The sequence below is a fragment of the Phyllostomus discolor genome, chromosome 5 (genome assembly GCF_004126475.2).
Source record: "Phyllostomus discolor isolate MPI-MPIP mPhyDis1 chromosome 5, mPhyDis1.pri.v3, whole genome shotgun sequence".
Lineage (NCBI taxonomy): Eukaryota > Metazoa > Chordata > Mammalia > Chiroptera > Phyllostomidae > Phyllostomus > Phyllostomus discolor.
The window spans coordinates 48,714,194-48,736,501 of record NC_040907.2 but is presented as its reverse complement, the minus strand read 5'-3'; the positions used below and the strand labels follow the sequence as shown (position 1 = coordinate 48,736,501).

At 38.7% G+C, this 22,308-nt stretch overlaps 1 protein-coding gene across 6 annotated transcripts in view; it reads right to left on the bottom strand.

Moving 5' to 3' along the window:
- PDE4B (phosphodiesterase 4B) overlaps window positions 1-22,308 on the bottom strand; it is a 530,477-nt gene that overhangs the window by 13,716 nt on the left and 494,453 nt on the right. For 5 of the 6 annotated variants that reach the window (XM_036026231.1, XM_028512530.2, XM_028512531.2 and 2 more), the window contains one exon: window positions 4,263-4,356. In XM_036026231.1, coding sequence (XP_035882124.1) covers window positions 4,263-4,356 — 94 coding nt within the window. Of the gene's footprint in view, window positions 1-4,262; window positions 4,357-4,971; window positions 6,217-22,308 lie in introns of those variants that run through there. The other variant, XM_028512533.2, reaches the window with a different exon arrangement.

The window sequence follows — 22,308 nt, the reverse complement described above, 5'->3', positions numbered from 1 at the left end:
CTTTCAGAAGTTCCTACATTTATCTCTGCTTGTTACAGTGAAAATTTAGTGATAAAACAACTTCTCCATTTGTAAATGGCATGCTGGAAACTAGACTATTTGCTTTCAACTCTTTTCAGACGATGGCATAGTCACATGTTCCCTCCAAAGACCTCTGTCTGCTCACGGGGCCCTGGGGACAGCTCATCAAAGCAAAACCAGCACAGGAAGACAGACGCAGCAGACATGTACATACTCAACACCTGGCACTTTCCTCAGCATCTCAGTACCATCTCAAGGTGCCCATGAGCTCCTGGACTTATCAGTCATACTATGACTTTTGTTTATAGAGGAATTTTAGTGGCCATTTTGATGAGTTTAGGGGTTTTCACCCTGGTTCAGCATCAGAAGCACTCAGGGAACTTTCAAAAAATACAGATTTATGAGCCCCACCCAGTCCTACTGAATCAGTGCTTTTTAAAACCTTCCCAAGTGACTGTGATGGTCAGAGCCAGGTTTGGGAACCAATAATAATACCACACTCTCACTTTTCACATGAAGTCAACAACTAACCCACGCTCAAAGGGCAATTTATTCAACAGATATTTATTTTGCAATTACTGTGTTCCAGATACAGTGATTTAATAGCATAGAACCCAGGCCTTGAGGTTCCCGTAAAAAAATCTCTTTCTGGTCTCACAATCTCTGGCATTAAAAATGATGTATTACGTTATTTTTGAAATTCCTTTTCTCCCTGTCACTTCACTCCTAATACTTACTACTTCTGCTAAAATGAAAGGTCACAATAGCCCGTGCCTTTCCCGACCACTGTTCTTCACCGTTCTTCACGTCTGGTTAAACAGGCTGTTGGATCCTCCTGCACCCTGCTGATATAAGTACCTCTAGTGGGACTAGCAGCTTTTCCCTTCGTTTAATTAAAGATCCCCTACAGCAGCGAGTAATTGGGCTGAACCACTACTGATTCTATGTCTGGAGCATTACAATAAAGAAGAAAGCCACTATTCACGCAGTGCCAGTTTGACATTAATGGGTGTTTCCCTATGCAGGCATTGGAACGATGGATAGATCTCCCTGTTCTGAACTTCCTCCTTAAGTGCTGTTCCCTATTCTCAATTTCCTCTGTTAAATGCTTAGCCAGCAAAATGTGAAAATAACCTGAAACACAGACTCAAAGAATCATGATAAACATTTAGTGAATTTATATTTACAGAATGGTCAGATTACGGTGGGGAAACAGTGGACCCATATAAAACAAATAAACAAAAAAAGCAGATGCAAAAAAACCCCCAAACAAACACAGTCATGTCAATTTCTGCTAATGGTATAATTTGAGGTAATTTTCTTGCTAGATCACAGCATTTGATCAGGCCAAGTTCCTAAATTCTTCTCCTTGCATCTTGAAAATTCTGTTTTAGCTTTTGAGACAGTAAGTAGGGGATTTAAAAGGACAGTTTTTCTGTTTATAATGATATTAACTGAATTGTAATACCACACCTAAGTATCTTGTGTTATCTATGGTCCCTCCCTGCAGGCCCTGTTTTACTTCTTATAGCAGCAACCTGGAGCCCATTTTCATATAATGGCATTAGGAAGTGCCTGCAGTGGTCAGTGGTCTCCTGCCTGTCTTTTGGATTATCCAGACACCATCCTTTTGATGGAAATGGAACACAAGTTTCACAGATCCCTGGAGTAAGGGATTCCCTTCCTCTGATGACACATTTTAACTTTTGGTGACTCTTACTGAGATACTGCTCTTCAAGTTTAACTGAAATTGCTAAGGCCTCCTCATTTTGTGCTCACTGACATGGTTGCTGTGCTCTAACAAGACCTTTTTGTATTGTTGGAATCTGTTAATAAACCTTTTATTTTTAGGTTCAATAATCCTGATTACTGAAGACTTTTTTTCCAAAAGAATATGAGTGTTTCTTAAACACCCTTAAATGTGACTTTCTTCTGTGTGTTCTGAGTTCCTTACAGGCTCCTTCCCTAGTTAAAAAAAGGGATAGGATAGTTAGGTCTAGGAGTCAAGAGACACAAGTCTGAGTTCTGAATCAGGAACATTAGCCAAGTAATCTTGGTAGCGTTACTTTGCCCTTTCAGGTCTCAGGTTTTTTCTCCTGTGAAAGGAGGGAATTGGATGATGAGCTCATTAAGGCTCCTTGCAGACATTTTATGAAGAAGGCTTCATTCATGGTCCTCCTGGACTTTTCACTATACTCACAAGATAAGACTAAGATTCCATGTCCCGCATTTGCAATTTGCAAATAAGCTTTATGTGTTTGTTTGTCAAATTGCAAGTCTACAGCCTATTACAGAGAATTCAGGTTGCCAGGTAGGTTTAGGAAGACTCATCAAATCCATCTATGTCAGAGTCATAGGGTGTTAGAGTTGGAAGGACTTGGATATCATCTTTCCCAATGCTCCTGTTTTACAGATAAGGCAACTGATGCATACTATGCTTATATGGTGAGGTTTTTTTCTCCCTATATTTTTCCAAGAATATTTAACATTTTAATTTGCCTGTCTAATCTATTTGATCGGGTCTACCTTGTCCAAGCACACACGCATACACGCTCACACACTCTCACACACACCACCCTCCTCATGCTGAGTCTGTAAGGGCTAAGATCCTAACAACCTCTCTCAACAACGTGTTCTTGATCATTTCATTTTTGCAATAGTAAAAAGCCAAATAACTGGTTTTCCTCAAGACATTGCCTAAATAGTAAATGGGATGTTTTACAGAAAGTTGGCATTTGCCTGTTCTTGAGATACAAAGAATTAAGACTGAGGACTCATCTTTATTATCTCATCAGCTTTCTCACTTGATAGCCTTTGATGACAGAAAGACATTAATTAGCATTCTAAAATATGCTTGTTGTCCTTGGCAAGTGAGCAATGAAAGAAACGATGGCGAAGAGGAATGCTTATGTGCAGTCTTGAATTATTAAAGGCTCTGGGACTTCCTGCAGCTTTACCCTAGTCATGAACATCTCTTCTAAGACAGAAGAGCCCTGGTATGTTTAGGAAAACAAAAATGAATTCTTGCACTTACTGATTTTATTCTTCTCTCCCACAGTCATTAACCTGTAAAATGTTCCAAAAACAGTCCCCAGCTTATGAAAAATAATTGGGTGTTGCACAGAATGGACTACATCGGAAATGGACAGGGAAAGATGCCTGGCTTCAAAGGAATAAAAGAGGAATAATGGAGGATAAAAGGATCAGGAGATAATGCTTTCTGTGCCATTAGATTCTAGTTCCCTCTTGGAACTCAGATGTCTGAAAAATTCTCCTTTGTTCTCTGACAAAGGTCTGGCCCAACTGCAGCTGGAGAAGACCAGGTGCTGCAGACACCCACCCACTGGAAACAGCTGGAAAGGCACTTGGTAATCGTCAGGTGCCCATCAGGTGCAGAGTAATTCCCTGAGCTTTGCACTAGGCTGGTCTAAGATTGATCTGCTGATAGCAGGAACTGCTTTGGTGTTAGACAAACAGGATTGATTTTCAGATTAAAAGCAGAAGAGGTAGGTATGTAGGTGTTTCCATAAGGCATCAAGGCAAATGCTTATTGATTTAATGATGTGTAGCTATGCCAAAAAGAAGGGAGGTGATCAGCTGTAAAAAGGTCATTTTCCTGGAAAGAGGAGTTCTAGAAACAAGCATAATTCAGGGGTAATTGAAAGTCCACAGAATCAGAATCTAAACGCTACCTATTTGCTTCGAAGTATAGATTTACAGATTCTACAGGCCTCAGTAAAGAAAAATATAATCAAAATAAGTTCATTATACAATAGGATAGCTTTAAACATGAGGTCAGAAATCCCTAGTAATAATACAGGATGCCATAAGTAGTTAAGGAATTATCGATGCAAACCTCTTCTTGTCTTGTGTTAGATACTAGCAGTGTGACTGCGGAACATACAGAGTTCGAGTGACTGAATGCCCTCCCCACCCACCTCTCCAGAGGTCTTGGCAGAGGTGGAAGTGGGTGGGGAGATAAGGGGTGATCTGAGGCCCATAAAAATGCACGTAGCCATAATAACTTCTGTCTTTGATGGCTATTTTTATTCTTTTTTTCAAAAAACATCTTCCTGCTCATTTTTTCCCCCTAAAGACTGACTCAGTTCTTATTTTAAACGGATTTGTTTTTCTATGACTTTACCTCATTTAAAACTCACATGGGGATGCTCCTGATGGTTTGCAGAGATTAATAATGAAAAACTTCAGTTATGAAAGAGCCATTCCACTTAATATCTTACCTAAGAAAGTGTTTGAAATGTATTCAGACACCTGGTTCCCCGATCGGCTCATTTCTGAGAGGTGTGTCAGCTCCCGGTTCAGCATCCTTTTGAACTGTGTATGAAAAACAAAAATGTATTAACTACCTAAAAAAATAACAAATTATCACTTTCATATTTACAACTTTGCTGTCTAAGAACCAAGATGCTAGATGAGTGGATGCCATTAGATAAATGATACTGTTTCTATGAAATACAATATAACAGCACCTGAGGAAAAAGAGGCTTTCTTAAGATTTCTTTATAATTAACATTTGATTTCTTTTGCATGCAAACATAAGGAAAAGAATATTAATAGAGAGCAAGCTGATTTTACTTGAAAATGTAAGACCATCTTAAAATACATTTATTGGAAATTAACTATAAAATATAATTTGAGTTAACAACCTCTATACAGTGAGAGGAGATTATATGTGGAAAGTTTAAGGGAAAACAAAGGGGGAAGGATCCTCAAAAAATAGAGTTGCATAAAAAGAATATGATTAAAAGAAAGCAGAGTCTATTTTAATACAATGTAATGTAACGTGCCTTATTTCATAATAAGCAGTCTCATTGGGCTAAGTGACAATACAGATTAAATCATTACAGATGTTTTCTACTTCACAGAAAACATGCAGATATAAATATTTCAAATTCTATCAAAGACACATAATAGAACAAATGAACCCACCTTGATGTAACCCCAAGATACAGATAACAAATAGTTTGCCTCAGGCATTTTGGAATGCTCTCCTTGCCACAATCCACAGATCCCTTTAAAGAATTCACAGTTCTGAGAGAGCAGTCCTGAGAGGATCAGGAAAGCCTTGAACATTCAGTGGTAAAATAATAGAAACTTATAGAAGACAAAGCCTCCAAAACTTAAGACATCAAACAGAGCCCATCTTCACACTCCATTCTTGCAAGAAGCCTGTGCTTCCTGCTTCTTTTCTGGCAGAGAGAGTAATGAAATCAGGAATTGCAGCAAGAACAAGAGCTTGTCCAAATGGATTCGGCTGGCTGGTGTGCAGCACTTATGAATTATGAATAGTCCTAGTGGCCGAAGGGTTTCCACCCTGTCTTAGTCTTGCTCTGCTGAACTCTGCAAGGAAGGAGCAATTCTTCTTTCCTGAGGGGTTGCCAGGCTGGGAAACACAGCCATGTTTTAAAAAGGAGATTAAAATGGAGGAAGCCCCATGAATATTTCAGTAAATCTGAAATCAGTACCCTCCCCCATTTCAGCTGGGTGTTCTTAACCCTCTCTGCTCTGCAGAGACCAACGCTCTGCAGACACAGCCTCTGCACAGGGCTCAGCCACTCTAACGGTTTTGAAGGGACGGTGCCTGTGATTAATTTACTTTCTGAACATTAAAAAAATAATAAAAGGGTAAAGACTTTGGCTGTTTTCAGATGAGGCTTTCAGTATGCAAAAACATTTTTTAAAAACTATTTTTGGAGAATTGTTTTGCTCACCCAGTGTGCCAGTGGGTTTAGCCTTCTTTTATGGTGACATGGATGGGAAAGAATGATTTCACTTTAAAAGTACTTCATATTCAGACGGCAATTTTCTGTATCCATCAGCTCATTAATATGCATAATAGATGTCATTCAACAAAATAAACACATTAAGCCTTTTGATCTAGGATCTAGACTGGGTTTGGAAATACAAGATATTGTTTGCTGCATGAATGGCAAGTTATTTGTGTTTATGAATTACAATGCTTTTTGATATTTTAGTGTTACATTGTGTAATTCATGTTAGCGATATTTAGGAGTTAAATTTATTTTCACTTCATTTTAGTAAGCTAGGGCACGCTGAGAAAGGCATTCCTTTCCTGTAGGCACGCTTCCCCACCCTCTCCTTGGTAGTGTTAGAGAACAGTCAAAAGGAAAGTCTAAGACTAGAGCCCTACTTCAGCGGGATTCCCTATCCAGGGTCATCCCGCTCCTTGCCTGTGTTCTCCCTCCTCTTTGTTACCCTACTCTGGATACCCAGGAGCACGTTAAAGGAGTAGAAAGCACCCTGGCAACAGCGCCCCTCCCCCCGCCCCTCCATTGGCTCTCTTTCCTGTGAGGCATTCCCCTTTCAAATGAGTATCCTACACTGACAATGGCTTCACTTTGAGCATCAAAGCCCCCATCATGCCCTGGCCTGTGCCCAGGAGGCCAGGCCTTCTGAGGTGAAGCCAACTCGAGTCCGGTCGGCTGCCTGCTGGCTGCACTCCACACTGTTCTCAAAGTGGCACAGTCACCCTCTCTGGGTAACCCTGCTGGCATATGTGTGTTTTCCCATGATACAATATGTGAACAGCAGGAAGTAGGGATCTCTGAATCAGTCACCTCAGCTACTCTGCCTTACTTATTGAACCTTTATGTCATTTTGAATTCCAGGTGAATTGGATAAGTTCCAGATTATTTGGTTTTTAAGACATAGCTACTCAATCTTAATGACATCTCATTTTCAGTTCTCAGAAGACAGGCAATTACACTGAAGGCTCAAAAGTTGGAAAATAAAGGTTTCTGTGCTCCGATTGATCAGCTGCATTTGGACAAAGAAGCAAACTTTACTTGGAGCATTGTAAAAATATCTTGTGGAAAAAAGCATAGAGACAGATGATTTCTTTTAATCAAGTCTGTGCACTAGATGTAGCCAAATGTAACATTCAAACAATCACCCGTATTCTGAATCCTTTGGTCTCTCTGAAATATTTAGAAAGATTTTGAAGTCAATCAGATTTGTACTCTTTTAGTCACATCATGTTATCATGTAATTGGTAAATATGTATTAAACACCTAAAACGTGCCAGGCAAAGCACTGAAGATGTAGCAGTGAAAAATAAAAACCTTTTCATGCTTTTAATCAACTTACATCCTAGCAGAAATAGTCAGATGTATTAGAGCATGTTAGTTAACCACAATAGTTAGGAGTCTGGAGAGAGTTGGGCAAGTTCTTTATTAATTATATTGGCCCCTGAGCTCAGAACATAGGAGCAGCTAGAAATCCAATCATTTAAGATTAGGAAAGGAAAGACCTTTCTCCTTAGTTTCTTTCTATCACCTCCCATTGTCACAGGACTCTGTTGGCATACGCTATCAGCCTGTCCCAGTGTGGGGGCAGGGAGTGGCTTTCAGTTACAGGGTTGAGAATAAACCCAACTCCTCACCTTTCCTGCATAGCTGACAGAAGGGGCCAGTACTCCTGTACGTAGTTAACAGATAAATATCACCTCCCTCCTTCTCATGCATAAAATAGTTCTATAAGTCTTTTGCTAGAGGCATGGAAATACCACCAAAAACACAAAGTCATCTTAAGGCAACCGTAAAACACACATAATGAAGTACGCAAATAGCGGTCACTCAGTGTCAGAAACCGACCCAGTCCTTTAAATGTTGCTTAGCAACCAGCTGTTGGTTTTCCTCCTCCATAAGGGAGGGCCTGACCACACTGACTAAGGCAATCATTGCTCTCATCAAAAAGAATTTATGAAGGGCCCACTTATGTTATGCTCTGTACACACTAAGGAAGGCAGACGTGGCCTTCAAGAAGCAGACGGGGGACCTTTTACATTTTAGTAATGTGGAGTCCAATTAGTATGATTAGTGCTGGCCTGTGAGAAGAGACACATCAAGGTATGGAATAGATCTGAACTGTGTTTGAGGTTAAGGCTAAGGTTAAGGTTGGGGAGCTCAGCTTCGCTGGGTTTTGGGTATCTCACTCCCACATGGGAGTTGTTTCTGTTGAGCCAGAGACAGCAACAATGTGCCAGACAAATCTAGCCTCTCGTTCTTAGTTCTTGGTAACAGTCTTGTGAAGTCACTTCACCTCTCATATATAAAATGAGAGTGATGCATGATTTTAGGATCTCAGCCTCTCAGCCTGAACCTGTCCTGACTCTAGGAGAAATTATGGGGCAGCCTCCTACAGTCTGGGCACATTAGTTACCAGCAACCCGTACTTCCCAGAAAACAAAACTCCCTCATTACTACTGAGAAAAACAATACAAATCGGAAATACTTCAGTCCGTAAGAGTAAGTCGCCAACAAAGGAAGAAAAATATTTATCATCCTTCCAGACTTTTATATTTTTAAGAACATTGGAGTCTCCCTGTCCTCTTATCAAGTTGGTTACTGAGTCCAAAAAGGAAGGTAAAATAGCTCTGGAGGGAAAATGTGTCTCAAGGAATTACAAAGCTCCAAAGGAATGGACATTATTACTTTATCAAATGCTGTAGAGAAAGTCACAAACAGGAGCATGCTATGTCAAAGATAAATGTGTCTCTACTACCCAATGTACACAGATTCCATTTTTCAGTTAATAATTTGCCTTCACAAGAAAACTCTGTTAGGGCCTACCTAGAAATAATGTTCCCAGAGGAAATGGCTGAAGCCCCTTTTCAATGCAGACGAGCAAAGTCTGTGAATGAACTCTTAGTATCACAAATTCCTCAATGCTTCCTTACACTTATGTCCAACACTAGATTCGTGACCACTGTAGAAATGGCAGTTATTTTTCGAAAAGAGAAAAAGATAGTCTCTACATAAATGATATAATATTGTTTGCCTGAACTATCTTCTCTATAAAATCATGGGAATTCTTTTTAATAGGCTGCCTTTAATAGTGGGAAGTCATTTAAAATAACTGGAATAGCAAAAGCTGAAACTCAATTACATTAATATGAACATTTTGTTTATGGCTTCAATTTTTCTTTATCTCCAATGTTACAAAATTTTTGTTTGTTTTTGTTTTGCTGACACATATTCTTATGAAGTGATGGAACACTTCATCATTTTCTATATTTCTCATCAGACAACTAGTTTGAGGTCTGTGTAAAGATCCATAGGCAAGTGAGGAATTCTCTTGGTAAAGTTCTTAGTTAAGTTAATCACAAAGAAGGTGTGGACTAGAATGGTCTCAGATGAATTCTAGTCCTAAATCTTGATGTTTTTATGTTTCTAAGAATAAAAAAAATGCAGGAAAGTAATAATACTAGGGGCTAGTATCAAGCACATGAAAAAACTACTCTTAAGACTAATCTGGACTTGTCAGGAGATCACCTAGAAATCACTTAGGAGTGAATCCATATTCTTCTGCCTGTCAAAGCCTGGACAAAGCAAGCACTTTCCTCTCATTCATAACCTCCTGATAGAAGTAGGTGAAAATTGTGAAAAAAAAAAAAAAAAAAAAAGTTGCCAGAAAGAGAGGAAGAAGGCCCCAGTGGTTACTCCTGTGGGTGGCCATCTACGCAGGAGCCCATCTGTGAGACAGGCGCCGTATTGTGTGGGATCTTCCTGTTTTTGCAGTATGAAACAACTGCCCAAGTCATTAAAGTCACAATGACTTTGTGAAGGACTAAATTTTGACTCATATTTTACACTTTGTTAGTCATAACTTAATAAGAATTCCCGGGCACCAGGAAAGTGAAGGGGCTGAGAAGAAATGAATAAGGACCCACAGAAATGAAAGACCCTAATTCTCAAACACCTACACTTTTTCGGGGGTAAAATCTGATTTAAACAGCAACTAAAATAGGGATATAGTATACTTTCTCTGAAGACCTTTATCAAACTCAAAATTTCCACAACTTTAATATTTTTGATTATATGACAATGTACATCTGATCTCTTGTCTTTTTTTTTTTTGGTCTTTCCCTATAAACTCTATCATCTGTTTGAAACTTGATGTCCAGTTTCTTTAACAAAATGTTTGTCTTATTTGAAAAGCAAGTGAAATTAAAAGAAGTAAGGTTGTAACAAGGTTAAGGATAACACACTATTGTCCATTAGCATCTACTTTTACTAGAGACTACGGTTCCAGGATGGGCCACCCTAGCAAACAAGTCCTACTGTATTAACATTTGGAGCAAACCCCTGGTGTACCAGGAAATACAGTTAGATCATTCTAGCTAGCTGTCCACATGCCAAAAAAGAGGAAAAAACCTCATGTAAATATATTAGAATTGAGTGATTCTCTTAATTGTCCAGTGATACAATAATCCACAATAAATAAATATATAATGAAAAGCAAGCACAAGTATCTCTACCATAATTCTATAATAAAAGATGGTATTTATGATGAAGCTAAAACAGAATAAATATCATTTGCTGGTTAGAGGACAAGTATCTGCTCCAGTGACATTTCAAAGTCAAAGTGGGGGCAAACCATGACTGCTTTCATACAGAGAACTGAAAAAAAAATCAAAAGAATTTAAACACAACTTTGAACTGCTCTACAACTGCTCTACAACTTGAGACTAGATCTTGAACAGCCCTCAAAATTACTAGGTATTTATTTCTCCTTATCTATCCTTTCTGCTGCTGTCCATTTTTCTTGAAATTTCTGAAAACTAAAAGGAAATATGGCACATATTATTGAGAAACTAAAAAACTGACCTTCCTCAGACTCAAAGTAATTCCTATGACAATGTTTAGAGAAATGTCTCAGACCTAACATACCCCTCTCTCCAAAAGTTGTTGTAGCAACACAATTAAATAAACAAAAGGCACTAGAACTTTGGGCACACTTACACCCAAAGGCTTATATTTTCACTATGCATTTTAGCTATGTATACATATGTACTCACATACTGTATTTTATATATATGTAAAACTATATGATATAGCACTGCATCACACCTGCATATATGGGACTAGAACATTTGGAAATATACGTATTTCCACATATATAGGGTTATCAGATTTAATAAATAAAAATTCAGAACACTCAGTTAATTTTAAATAAGTATATCCCAGTGTATTTGGAACACTGCATCCAAATATTCCACAAAAAGTTAGATTTCAGTCATATACTCATATTGTGTCAGGTTTAGAGATCTTTATTTTTAGACCATTTTAAACATTCAAACTTTTTTTTGACAAAGACCTTACTGGTGAGAAATGCAATAAGATGTACAACTGTTATTAGAGTTTCACAATTTTATTTTATGTTCTCGACCCCTTTCCCTTTAATCTGGCTGTTACTAGAGATAAGCAAATAATAAAAAGGCACTTTGGCAGATTTGGGGTGCTGGTCTGATAATTAAATATCGGAGAGGCCTTTTTCAACTGATGACAAATCATCGTAGCAATTGAGAAAAATCAAGGAATTAAGGTACACTATTTAGCAGTTCTTTCATTTTTCCATCTACACGTTCTAAAACTTTTTCTGTGCGTGATGGCTAATATTTAACCTAAGTTTCTAAAGCCAGTTTTAAGGCCATGGGATGTTAATGTGAATCCAAAGCAGATGACTAAGGTCTTTTGAACCATTTCACAGACAGAAGTTCTACAACCTATTATATTTTCAAATTAGAAATCTTACCCTGGATCAGACCCATGAACTGTCCAGTCTAGTGTCCTCTCCTGACTAGTGGGAAGCAAGGCCTGTGCTCTAAGACTATCTGGCTTGAAGGCAGTGATGCAGAGCAGACAGGGAAGTCACCCCCAAAACACTGTACTTTCCTTTCTTGATGCTCTTTAAGAACTGATTTCCAATTTTATTCTGTAAGATCTCCTAGATTGTTAAAAATCCTGCATTAAGCATTGTCTTATTAAAAATGCCAATACTTTTTGCAAGCAGAAATACTTATTATGGCTTGTTTTAAGATGGCTACTTTACCCACTTAAACATGTCACATGGCATGTATTGTGTTAAATATTAATTATATTGATTTCAGCTAGGAACTTTCACAAGCCCCTGAGATAAAAGATGATGAGTTGCTTCAAAACCTGTCATGGAAATCACTGCTTCTGGATTGGCAGTTTCCCAGGGCTGGGCCAGTCCCCTGGTCTGGAAATTTTCAAGATCTACTCTAGGGACCTTCAAATAAATAAGGAAAAACCCTGGGCTACACAGGGTTATATTTTTCCTTCCCTAAAAGCCAATATGTATCTGTTCTAGTATTTTGGTAATCTTTAGGCTAAAATACACACTTTCAAATTGAGAAGATTCTGCCATAGGTTGGAGATTTGAAAATAATTTTAAACCATAAAGGATATAAACAGTAATCTTAAGCAATTTTATCATTAAAAAGAGACAATATTTGTTTTGTATTTTGATTTTCCTATAATTAGCTACCATAATTTAGAAGAGATGGATGGATGCTTTGCACAAAAATGGGCCCCAAGATATACAAGGGTTTGTTGGGTTTATAAAGGCTTATAAAAGTAGTTTCAGAGTCGGATGCATAGGTCAGACATGATGTAAGATGGGGTTCTGGTTATAGGTTGACTTTACCAGTAGGGTCTCATTGCATTAAGAAGACTCTAACAGCAGACCCAACAACATTCTTGCATGACATAGGATCACCCGAGTATCCAACTGGGTCTGGAAACAAAATCCTGTACTGTAACTTACTTTGAGAAATTGGACAAATTGCTGAGTTTCTTGGAGACTATGTTTCCCCATTTTTAAAATGGGAAGGTTAGAAATAATACATGTAAAGTGGTTGGCAAGGTTTCTGAGACCATTGTAGGACTTGTTGTTTATTCAACAGGATTTGTACTTGAAGCTGTTTTGTTTCTGCATTTTAAAAGAATATGAGCTCATGCTAACTTCTTCACTTGCGTTTGCATTTGGGTGGAGGTTTCAGTTGGCTGTTTGGCACCTAAACTCTTTTCTTCTCATTGTTGACAATAGCTGGTGTAATGAACTACTTAATTCCCACAATATGCTCTTGCAGGTGTGATGCAGTGCTATGTCATACAGTTTACATGACACAGGAGTTACTCGTGGAAGTCCTGGCTCACTGGTCGACGTTTACATTATTCACCAGTCTAAGGAGTGTAAACCAGAATTGCCAGAAAGATAGATAAAGCCTGTCAAGTGAAACCATAACTCAAAGTTGCCTTGTATTGAAACTGTATCATTTAAAAAAGCCTGTTTGGAGATGTCCAGCTGCTGCTCACTCTATCCATTCATGATCCCATGACTTAGCTAATTTCCTCAAATTAAGAGACTTTAGAACTCTACGTATTAACCAAAGGCCATGGATGTCCACAAATTGCCTGACAGAAGGATAATTGCTCCAAGCATGTATTTTGCTCAGATTTCCACAGTTGAGGTCATCCCAGTAACACATCTGAAGTAACCGAATACGTTTGGCTGGGGTAGGAGTGAGAGGAGTATCAGCAATATGTCAGGAATGAAAAATATAACCAAACAATGGCAGAATGACTAAGCTGCTAGTCTCCAGACACAACAGATATGGAGCGTGGCTGAGTTTCAGACACGTGTTCATACATACGCTTTCCAGCTGAGTATGCAGTAGCTACTGCCAGTCTCTGAAGGGCTTAGATGCTTATCCAAAGGAGGGCAGACTTTTCAAGAGAAAGGTAAGCCGAATACCCTATTGCCAAACCAAACAACAGAAATGTGCTTCACAGTTCTGCTCACAAGGAAAGAGCATTTGTCCCTGTCGACTTTGTTCTCTGTTATCTAACTTTGATTTTGGGAAAATGCTCAGGAAGCAAGATTTCACTGCTTTGAAGCTTCACTGTGAACCAAGTGGTGGGGTGGGGGGGTGGGAGGGTGCAGTTCTCATTCATCCTAACAATTAGAAACACTGGAGTTAAGTTTGGAAAGCACCCGCATGGTGCAGTGTAAAAGGAAACCGGATTCCTGGGTCCTAATGGATTTGCAGTTAACAACATAGCTGGGCCAGGACAAATTACGTTTCTGAGCCTCATGCAACTGATCCAACAAATATCTATTTGAATGCCTACCAGGTGGCTAGCATTATTCTAAATGCTGTAACTATAAGAGTGAACAAAGTAAACACAATTCATGTCCCCAATAAACTTGCAGTCTCAGGGAGTAAAAACTAAGTTTTACAACAAAACCCCCAAACCATAAACTGTGATAGCAAAATGTAAAACAAACAAGCTATTGAGTTAGGATAATGAGAGAAAACATCTGAACCGAGGTCTGGAAAATAAGGATGTTTGGCCAAGCTCTAGCTTTACAGCTCTGTGATTGTATGTTGTGTTAGCAAATCATGTAGGAATATAATAACCTGTCAATTTACCTTTAATTCTGAAAGCATTTGACTTTGGAGCAAAGAGTAAGATTTGATTCTAAGCATCTCCATTTAGTACCTGAAGGGTTTAGACAAACCAATTATGTCTCTTGCATCCTTTTTTCACACTGAAAATCAGGATATAACACTTTTCTTGAGGTGAGCATTGTATGAGATAACGCAGGTGAAAGCCTACATCAATGAGAATGGGCTCTTCACTTGTGTTTCTTTACCTGCTGCTTTGGATCTGACAACACAAAAATAACAAACTTGTATACACTTAAAGAGAATGGCTCTTTAATGCTCTGTCCTGCCACCACAAGAAGCTATGAGAGCAAATAAGCTGTAAGTGAAGAAATGGGCCTTTAAAACCCCTGCATTGCTCCATAATTAATGTCCCTCAGGCAGAATCAAGGACTATGGACTTGATCTGGACAAAGTGATTAACCATCTGAGCATTGTTCAAAAAAATAAGTTAATTATCAAAAGTCCCCATGTCAACAAATTTCTTCAATGACCAAATCAAGTAGAATTGCAGAGAGCTTTTCAAAATAAAATCAACCCAAAGTCAACTACCACCAAGGGGCAAAAGTCTTCAACTGCTTTTCACTTCTCTCATTATAATAAAGAGACATAGAGCTGTGCAAAACATAGTCTCAAAAATTCAAAACGTGATTTCAGACCTCAAGAGCCTACAGTCTGGAGCAGATATAAATAAAACCCCATACAACCAAAATGTTACCTATGCATTATCTGTGTCACTGGGCAGAAATAATCTAAAGAGTAGGGATAGGGTCAAATTGAGATCACCTTCTTTATTTCAATGTAAGCTAAAAGCTCTGCTAAATAGCAGAGAATTCAAGCACTGACTATTTTTTCACCAGTTGGTAAAACTCTCAAATTTATCACCTCGAGTTTCAGAGAAAAGAAAGGAAGAAATGGCAAAAAGTTGAGGGCAGTTATACTAATCCCAGGGTTTCTACTAACCTTTTGCATTGGGATTAGTGGAAAAGCAAAGAAGTATCAAGAGCATTAAAAATGTCCATGCTCTTTAATCCATTAGTTCAATTTGTGGGAACCTAACCTAAAAAAAAATCAGATTGCCTATGTAAGATGAGACTTTTTTTTTTGCTGATGACATATATCTCTGAGTGTGTATATGTTTATATATGTATGAATTCAGAAATTAAAACAGCAAAAAGTCAAGGAAAACAACCAATACCAGGAGTGTTTCAAGTAACTCACAACTTTCCTGCTGGATTTTGATCACAAAATTTTTAGGAATACTAAATTAGTTCTCTTTTCTTGAAATGATTAAGACATGTATAGCTTTTACTCAAGAAAGGTAAATGGACAATGAGAAAGTTAAAACATAATGCTAATGAAGGAGGGAACATCCCACATCTTTCTTAAATTTAATTAGCCTTTTGCTGATGGTAAATAGCAAGCTGAATTTGTAATCAGACCTGGATTTTAGTTCCTTATTCTTCCACTAATTAACCCTACCATCCTGGAAAAGTCATGTCATAATACAATTATTTTTCATTTAGATTGTGTTTTATATTTTATATAAAGATGTTTGGGGTACATTAGATATTTAATTTTCGGTTTTTATAGTCCTCATCAATAAAATGAAGTATTCAAATAGATAATATGTAAGGCTCCATTTTGGGCTTAAAGTTGTAGGATTTTATATAATGCAACCATGTAAGGCTATAATCAGAAATAATATATTTAGATATTTTGGGGTCTGATTTATCACCTTTCACCATCCACACTGACCAGTGACATTAGATAGTTGTCAAATTAACACTTCATTTTGCCCTCTCTGATCAGTGTTAGCACATAGGGTAATGATTGAGTTGGAAAGATATATTAACTTCTTAATATTTTCTTGTCAAAATAATTAGTTAAAAATTATTTTTTCAGATCTCAAAGGCCAAAACCTCTCACCCTAAATCTAAATTTTAATAACTGGTTTAATCTTTTTAATTTTTTATCTGTACTCAAACTTGATTTTGATAATGGCTGAAGGTTATAACATTATGCACTATGCTGTTCTCAAGGAGTGAAGGGAACTTGGCCATTTAAAGTTTTTAATGATCTTTTTTAAAATTGCCATATTTTGAATAGCTAAAAAGAGATGAAACTGAACCATGAAGATGAATTTTCTTTTCAATAAATTCACTAAACTTCAATCTCTGAGGGCTTTATGTTTCCAAAGTGGTATGTTTTTGAGTTGCAAGTAATTAGCAGAAGGAAACGTGACTGGTGAACAGAATTGCATGGTTTTATAGCCTTTAAACTCTACTCCATAGAGAGAAACATATTATCAGACACTTCTTAAGGAGAAAATTATTATCAGGCATTTCCCAAAACAGAAACAAAAGAAACGGGAGTTTTATGTCTTTTTCATTTCTAAATAACTTAACAGCCCTTTCTTTGTGGAAACACTTGGCTACTTTAAAGTAAATCAAACAAAGGAAGTTACAGTAAAATATCCAAGAGACTAAACAGTTTGGCAGCAGTTGAGGGAAACATCACGTACGAATGGGCAAGACAGCGGGGCTGGCAGGTCCCTGAAAAATGCTTAAGTGGAGGGATGTGGCACGCACATCACCAAATGGCACAGTGTCTTCAAGAGTGTGAATCTACTGACTATGGTGTAAGTTTGTCCTGGCATTTTCTGATTTGCTAGGTCCAAGCTTCTGGGGAGCTGAGCTCTCTCTGCTGGCAGAGCACACTTACTTAGAAGTAAAAGATTTTGGAAGAGTAAACTCCACCCTTGGCTTTTCTTTCATAGAAAACAATGGCATAGATTCGGGGAGCCTTTAGACTGAGACATGTTCTAAAAAAAAAGACAAGAAAGAAATATAAAAAATGTAAAACAAATATTTTTCCATTAATATACTGTAATGCTGTTTTTCAAAACTAGTATTCTAAAACTATATTTGATACCCTAAACATAATTATCTGATTTTTTTTTTACATGGAGAGAAAAGCTTCCTTTAAAATGACATATTTACCCCTGGCTGGTGTGGCTCAGTGGATTGAGTGCTAGTCTAAAAACCAAGGGGTTGCTGGTTTGATTCCCAGTCAGAGTACATACATGCCTGGTTCTCGGGCCAGGTCCCCAGTAGGGGTGGCGTGAGAGGCAACCACACATTGATGTTTCTCTCCCTTTCTCCCTCCCCTTCTCTCTAAAATTAAATAAATAAAATTTTAAAAAAAGTAAAATGACTTATTTATCAGGTTTTGAGAATATATAATGCTCTTTTCAGCTAGCAGGAAGTATAACATTCAAAGACAATGTTTCCTCACTTCATTCCTGCTTTTTTCTAGAGATTTGTTCACTTGGGGACTTTCAAGTGAGTTAACAGAAAGATTGGAATAAATGGATTAGAATTCAGTGAAGAAAACTGTTCTGTAAATACTACTGTAAAATATGAAAATTAAGCAAAATCAGATTACGAATCAAATTTATTCCAAAGCAGTGGAAAACTTTCAAAATCTTTGATTTGTTCAGTTTTGGTAAGATTAGAACTGGGAATACTGACTTATACCATCAATAATACAACTCACATTTATTATAGAAAGAGTAACTAAAATGACATCGATAAAGAATAAACAGCTTAACTTCCCTATCATCTGTGTTTGAAGACAAAGTCCAAGGAAGAAGTTTACTTGTTGCTTCCAGGTAATTTCATCATATTAATTATTACTACAGAAGGGCCACCACTCCTCTGTTTTGTGGTCATGTTGCATGCATCAGAAAAGGGTAGTAAATAATGAAATTGCCCCAGTTATCTGAATGATAATAAAAATTTTTTAAAAAGTATAGCCTCTCTCCATTTTCTCTTTACTTGAGGGGTTGGAGAAAAAGAGAATTTGAGGGTAGGCTAAAGTCTTTTAAACACAGCTTGACTGCTTTATTTTAGGTCACGTTATACAGTTTTGGGAAATAAGTAGCTTTGAATTTAGCAAACTGATCCATAAGAGGTAGTAGATTCATTTAATATTGTTATTTGCAGTTTTACCCTTGCTTTACAATCATTTTGTATAAGTATAGTCATTCTTCCTTCTCTTGTAGTTAATGGTCACTGCTTCCCAGCCAAGAAGACTGAGCTCGCGGTGATTCGTGGTTGTTCTAGTAGAGGTCCAAAACAGGGTAACTGCAGATTAGGATTTTGAAACAGACCTAACCAGTGACGGCTAGATTTCAAGAAACCATGACAAACTGCCCTTATGAGAGATATTAAATACCTCTATGTTTCTATATTTACCTATCCCATTGGGATCACTGATGGTGAGTCAGATGACCCTGGCTGCAAATCCTGGTTCTCTTCTTTACCTAAGGAAACTTATTTCAAGTCTCTAAGCCTCACTTTACTCACCTGCAAAATAGGGATATCAGTACCTGGTTTGAAGAGTTGCTGTATTAACAACAGAACATAGGCAAGGAGTTTAGTACAATGTTGGTGCACATAGGACACACATAGTAAAAGTAAGTCGGTTGTTTACTATTATTATTCTATCAGTATATGCAAGAGATGACAGAGACCATGGGGATAAGCTTCTCCAACTATTTTGTTTGGTAGATAAGAAAGAGGCAAAGATTCAAAATGATCACATTGATCAAGATAGTACACCTAAATTGAGGCAGAGCTAGAAATCAAACTAATGGCTTATTCTCAGGCTCTTTTCACTTTCCTGTCTCTAGTTCTATATAAATCTAAGAAGCAAGGAGAGAAAAGTTAGATCAAAATATACATGGGTCCTCCACTAGGCTATCAGGACTGATTTTCTGCCCTCTAATCCAGGGTCACCTCTAACATTTGTACAGCCACATACCATAAGCGTAAATGTATAAAAGATTTAAACTGAGCTTCCTCCAACACTCCTATCTTGGCAGATACCCCTTCCTACAGCTTGGAGGACCAGATTGAATCTGAATTCCTAAACTCCTTGAATAGGATGGAAACGGGCGGAGGGTTCCAGCTCCCGGACCATGCCCTGCACCATTTCCCCCCATGTCCTAACAGCACCAGGGACCATATATGTGGGCCTTTGTGCACCCTCTGCCACAGCATGCAAGTCCAAGCCCCTTTCACACAATCTCTCAAGCTAAATGCTGCCTCTTTGCTACTCTCTGGGCTTAACGGTATATATTCCTGCAGTGCATCCAGGAAAGAGACCTGTCCAGTCTTCCAAAATGGGTTCGAAACCATTTAGGCAGAGAAGGTGAACATCCAATGGCTGCAATGTGGTCTGGAGTGGGGAGCACAGCTGGTCCTGTGGCCTGGCAGATTCCTGCTGGAGCAGAGTGCAGCTGGAGGAAGAGCAGGCTCAGGCTCTCTTAAATCGCAGGGTTGAGGAAAAGGACACCTCTTGCCTCAAGGTGATACTGCTCTAATTATGTCATTTAATTTTAGGCAAAAGTGGAATTAATTCCTTTCAATAATCAGCCACCTGGCTGTCATCTTCCTGACAGAGTTCTAAGATGAATCTTTTGATCAGTAAGATGTACACCCTTTTAGTTCTGCTGGATCCAATATTTCTCATACTTATTGATTATTCACCTAGATTCAACCACACCTGACTTTAAGGTAATTGTGGCAGTTAGACATGAACAGAGCAAGGACAATAGGCCAGGCACAAGTCACCAGGACAGAAAGCCCCAGGTGCTTAGCAATGGGCAAAACTGAGAAAACAAGGACCTCATCCCCAGGGTGACCTTTCTGCCCCTAGCATACCACTGGTCATTTGGTTTAGACATCTTGATCTTTCATATCCCTGGTCACGAGTTCAAACCGTCCCCTGACCTTTCCTTCCCAGGATTGTTGCTAGCCAGGTAGTAGATCCCTTCCAAGGAGGAACAGGGGACCAGAGAATAGCCTCATGTGACTCCCATACAAGTCCTCGCACAGCTACTCCCTTAAGCATTAAGGACAACAAGGTTCTGATCAGCATCAAATAATCTTAGGAACAAAGCCTTGAGTCAGCTCACCACAAAAGCAGAGTTTTGGTCAAACTAGACATAACATCTAGACCTCAGAGGTGTTTCAGCTCCAGGCCCAGGAAAGCAGTAAGGCCAAGCATAGTGATGCCACTGCTGACATCAAGACAAGCTTCAGTGACCAATGACCCCATACCTTGGTGCCAGCCAATCAGTGGAGACGATAACCCTGAAAGAACACACCTGAGAAGCTGATGACTTCCACTGAGATCCTCCCCTGAGACATCCCCTAAGGCCCATCTTCAGAGAAGGAATAAAAACCCTCAGGGTGGAAGACCCAGCATGCATTTTCCCTCTTTCTGGAGCACAGCTGCGCCCTTTCCTCTCTCCTTCCCTGAGATGTGTTACCTGTGCTTTTCTTTCTCCTAAGCTCCAAGGGCCCTTCTTTTGCTCCGTAATTCATTTCCTGAGCCCATGCAGCTCAGCTGGCTCATTTTTTTCTACCTCTGTGACTTTTTAAATAAACTTTTGCTTTCTATTTGAGTTCCTTGACACTCTGAATTCTTTCTCAGTGAACTCAAGAACTGAGATTGCTGAACCGGTCTGGTCTAACTCCACCAGTAACATTCTGGTGCCGTTTCACTGCTAACATAATCAGTCTACCCCAATCACATTCAAGTGTCCTGAAGCTTTGGTGTCGGGTGGTTCCAGATTGGCAGAATTGTATACGTGTATCCTTCCCACCCAAGAGCATAGGCAATTAGTCTATTAGCTGCCTTTATGTTTGGCACTCCCATAGGGCCACACTTGAGCAACTGGAAAAATAGCCAGGAGGGTTCACTTCCCCTGTGACGGTATTGGTAGCTGACTTCACGATGCCTTCAGAGAAAAAGAACCATCTATCTAGTATTCCTATCTTATAGATTTTCTAAGCAAACATTTACTGAAGTGCTAGGTCTTGATGCTTCATTCTAAAGAGAGTACTGATATTATTAGGGACTGTTCTTTTCAACAACAGAACATCCATTTTCCTGATAGGGCTCAAACTTTTCTATTACACACAAAACATTCCCGGGGCAAAACTAATCTAGAAGGAAAAGGATTGTGGAGGGTGGTAGCTAGAACAGTTTGGAGTTGCTTGAATATAGATCCTTAATGAATACCACAGCATGTTCATCTTTTGTAAAACATTCAACATGCTGGCCATGAATGACTCCTCTGACATTTTTCACCTGAAAATCTTAGGCAAAAGACTGTTTCCCTGGAAAAGCTTTCCCCTTCATCATAGGTCACAACTATGGCTCACTGGGATTGTTCTGTGTTGCTCCTTCCTCAGCCACTGTTGTTGCAACTCTGTACTTTTCTGATTGCGTCTGTCAGGAAGGAGACAGGAAATTCTAGTCACTCTCACAGCAGCTGCGCCATTCCTCCTATCCTCCTCCAATGACTTCAGTTGGCTTCAGTGACACGCGGGAAGGAACTGAGCCACAGTGAAGGTCAGGAAGACAGGTCAGTGTTTATGCCTGTTGGGCTGGGGATCCTGCTGAGGCTATTTGGTTTCTTCCTTTCTATACTGTTTCTCTTTCCGTTCCTCTTTTTGTAATGCAGAGACAAAGCATCCTGTTTTCAAAACATCTGACTGTTTTGCCACAGAGAAACTCATGCTCTGATGCATTTCACTGAAGTATGAAACAATTCCTCTAATTCAGGAGGTGATAAAAGTCGAAACATCAAAATTAATGAACAAATCTAAGAAGGCAATCTGTCGTTAAAGTAAATAGCTCTAACAGGTCCAACTGAACTTGGGCTGCTAGTAAAAGGTTCATTAAACATCCTTTTCATCTTGAAAAACAATGTCATTGCCTCATAAAAACTTATGCTTAATTTATTTTTAAATAAATTAAGGATATTTTTAAATAAATTAAGAATTTATTGTAATTCTTGGGGGAAATAATCTGTGATATTAACCCACCTAGCTGCACCTTTCTTTATAATTCTGGGATTCCATTTGACCTGTGGCCAGCATGAAGGACTGAGGGAAATCTGGGCCAAGAAGGCT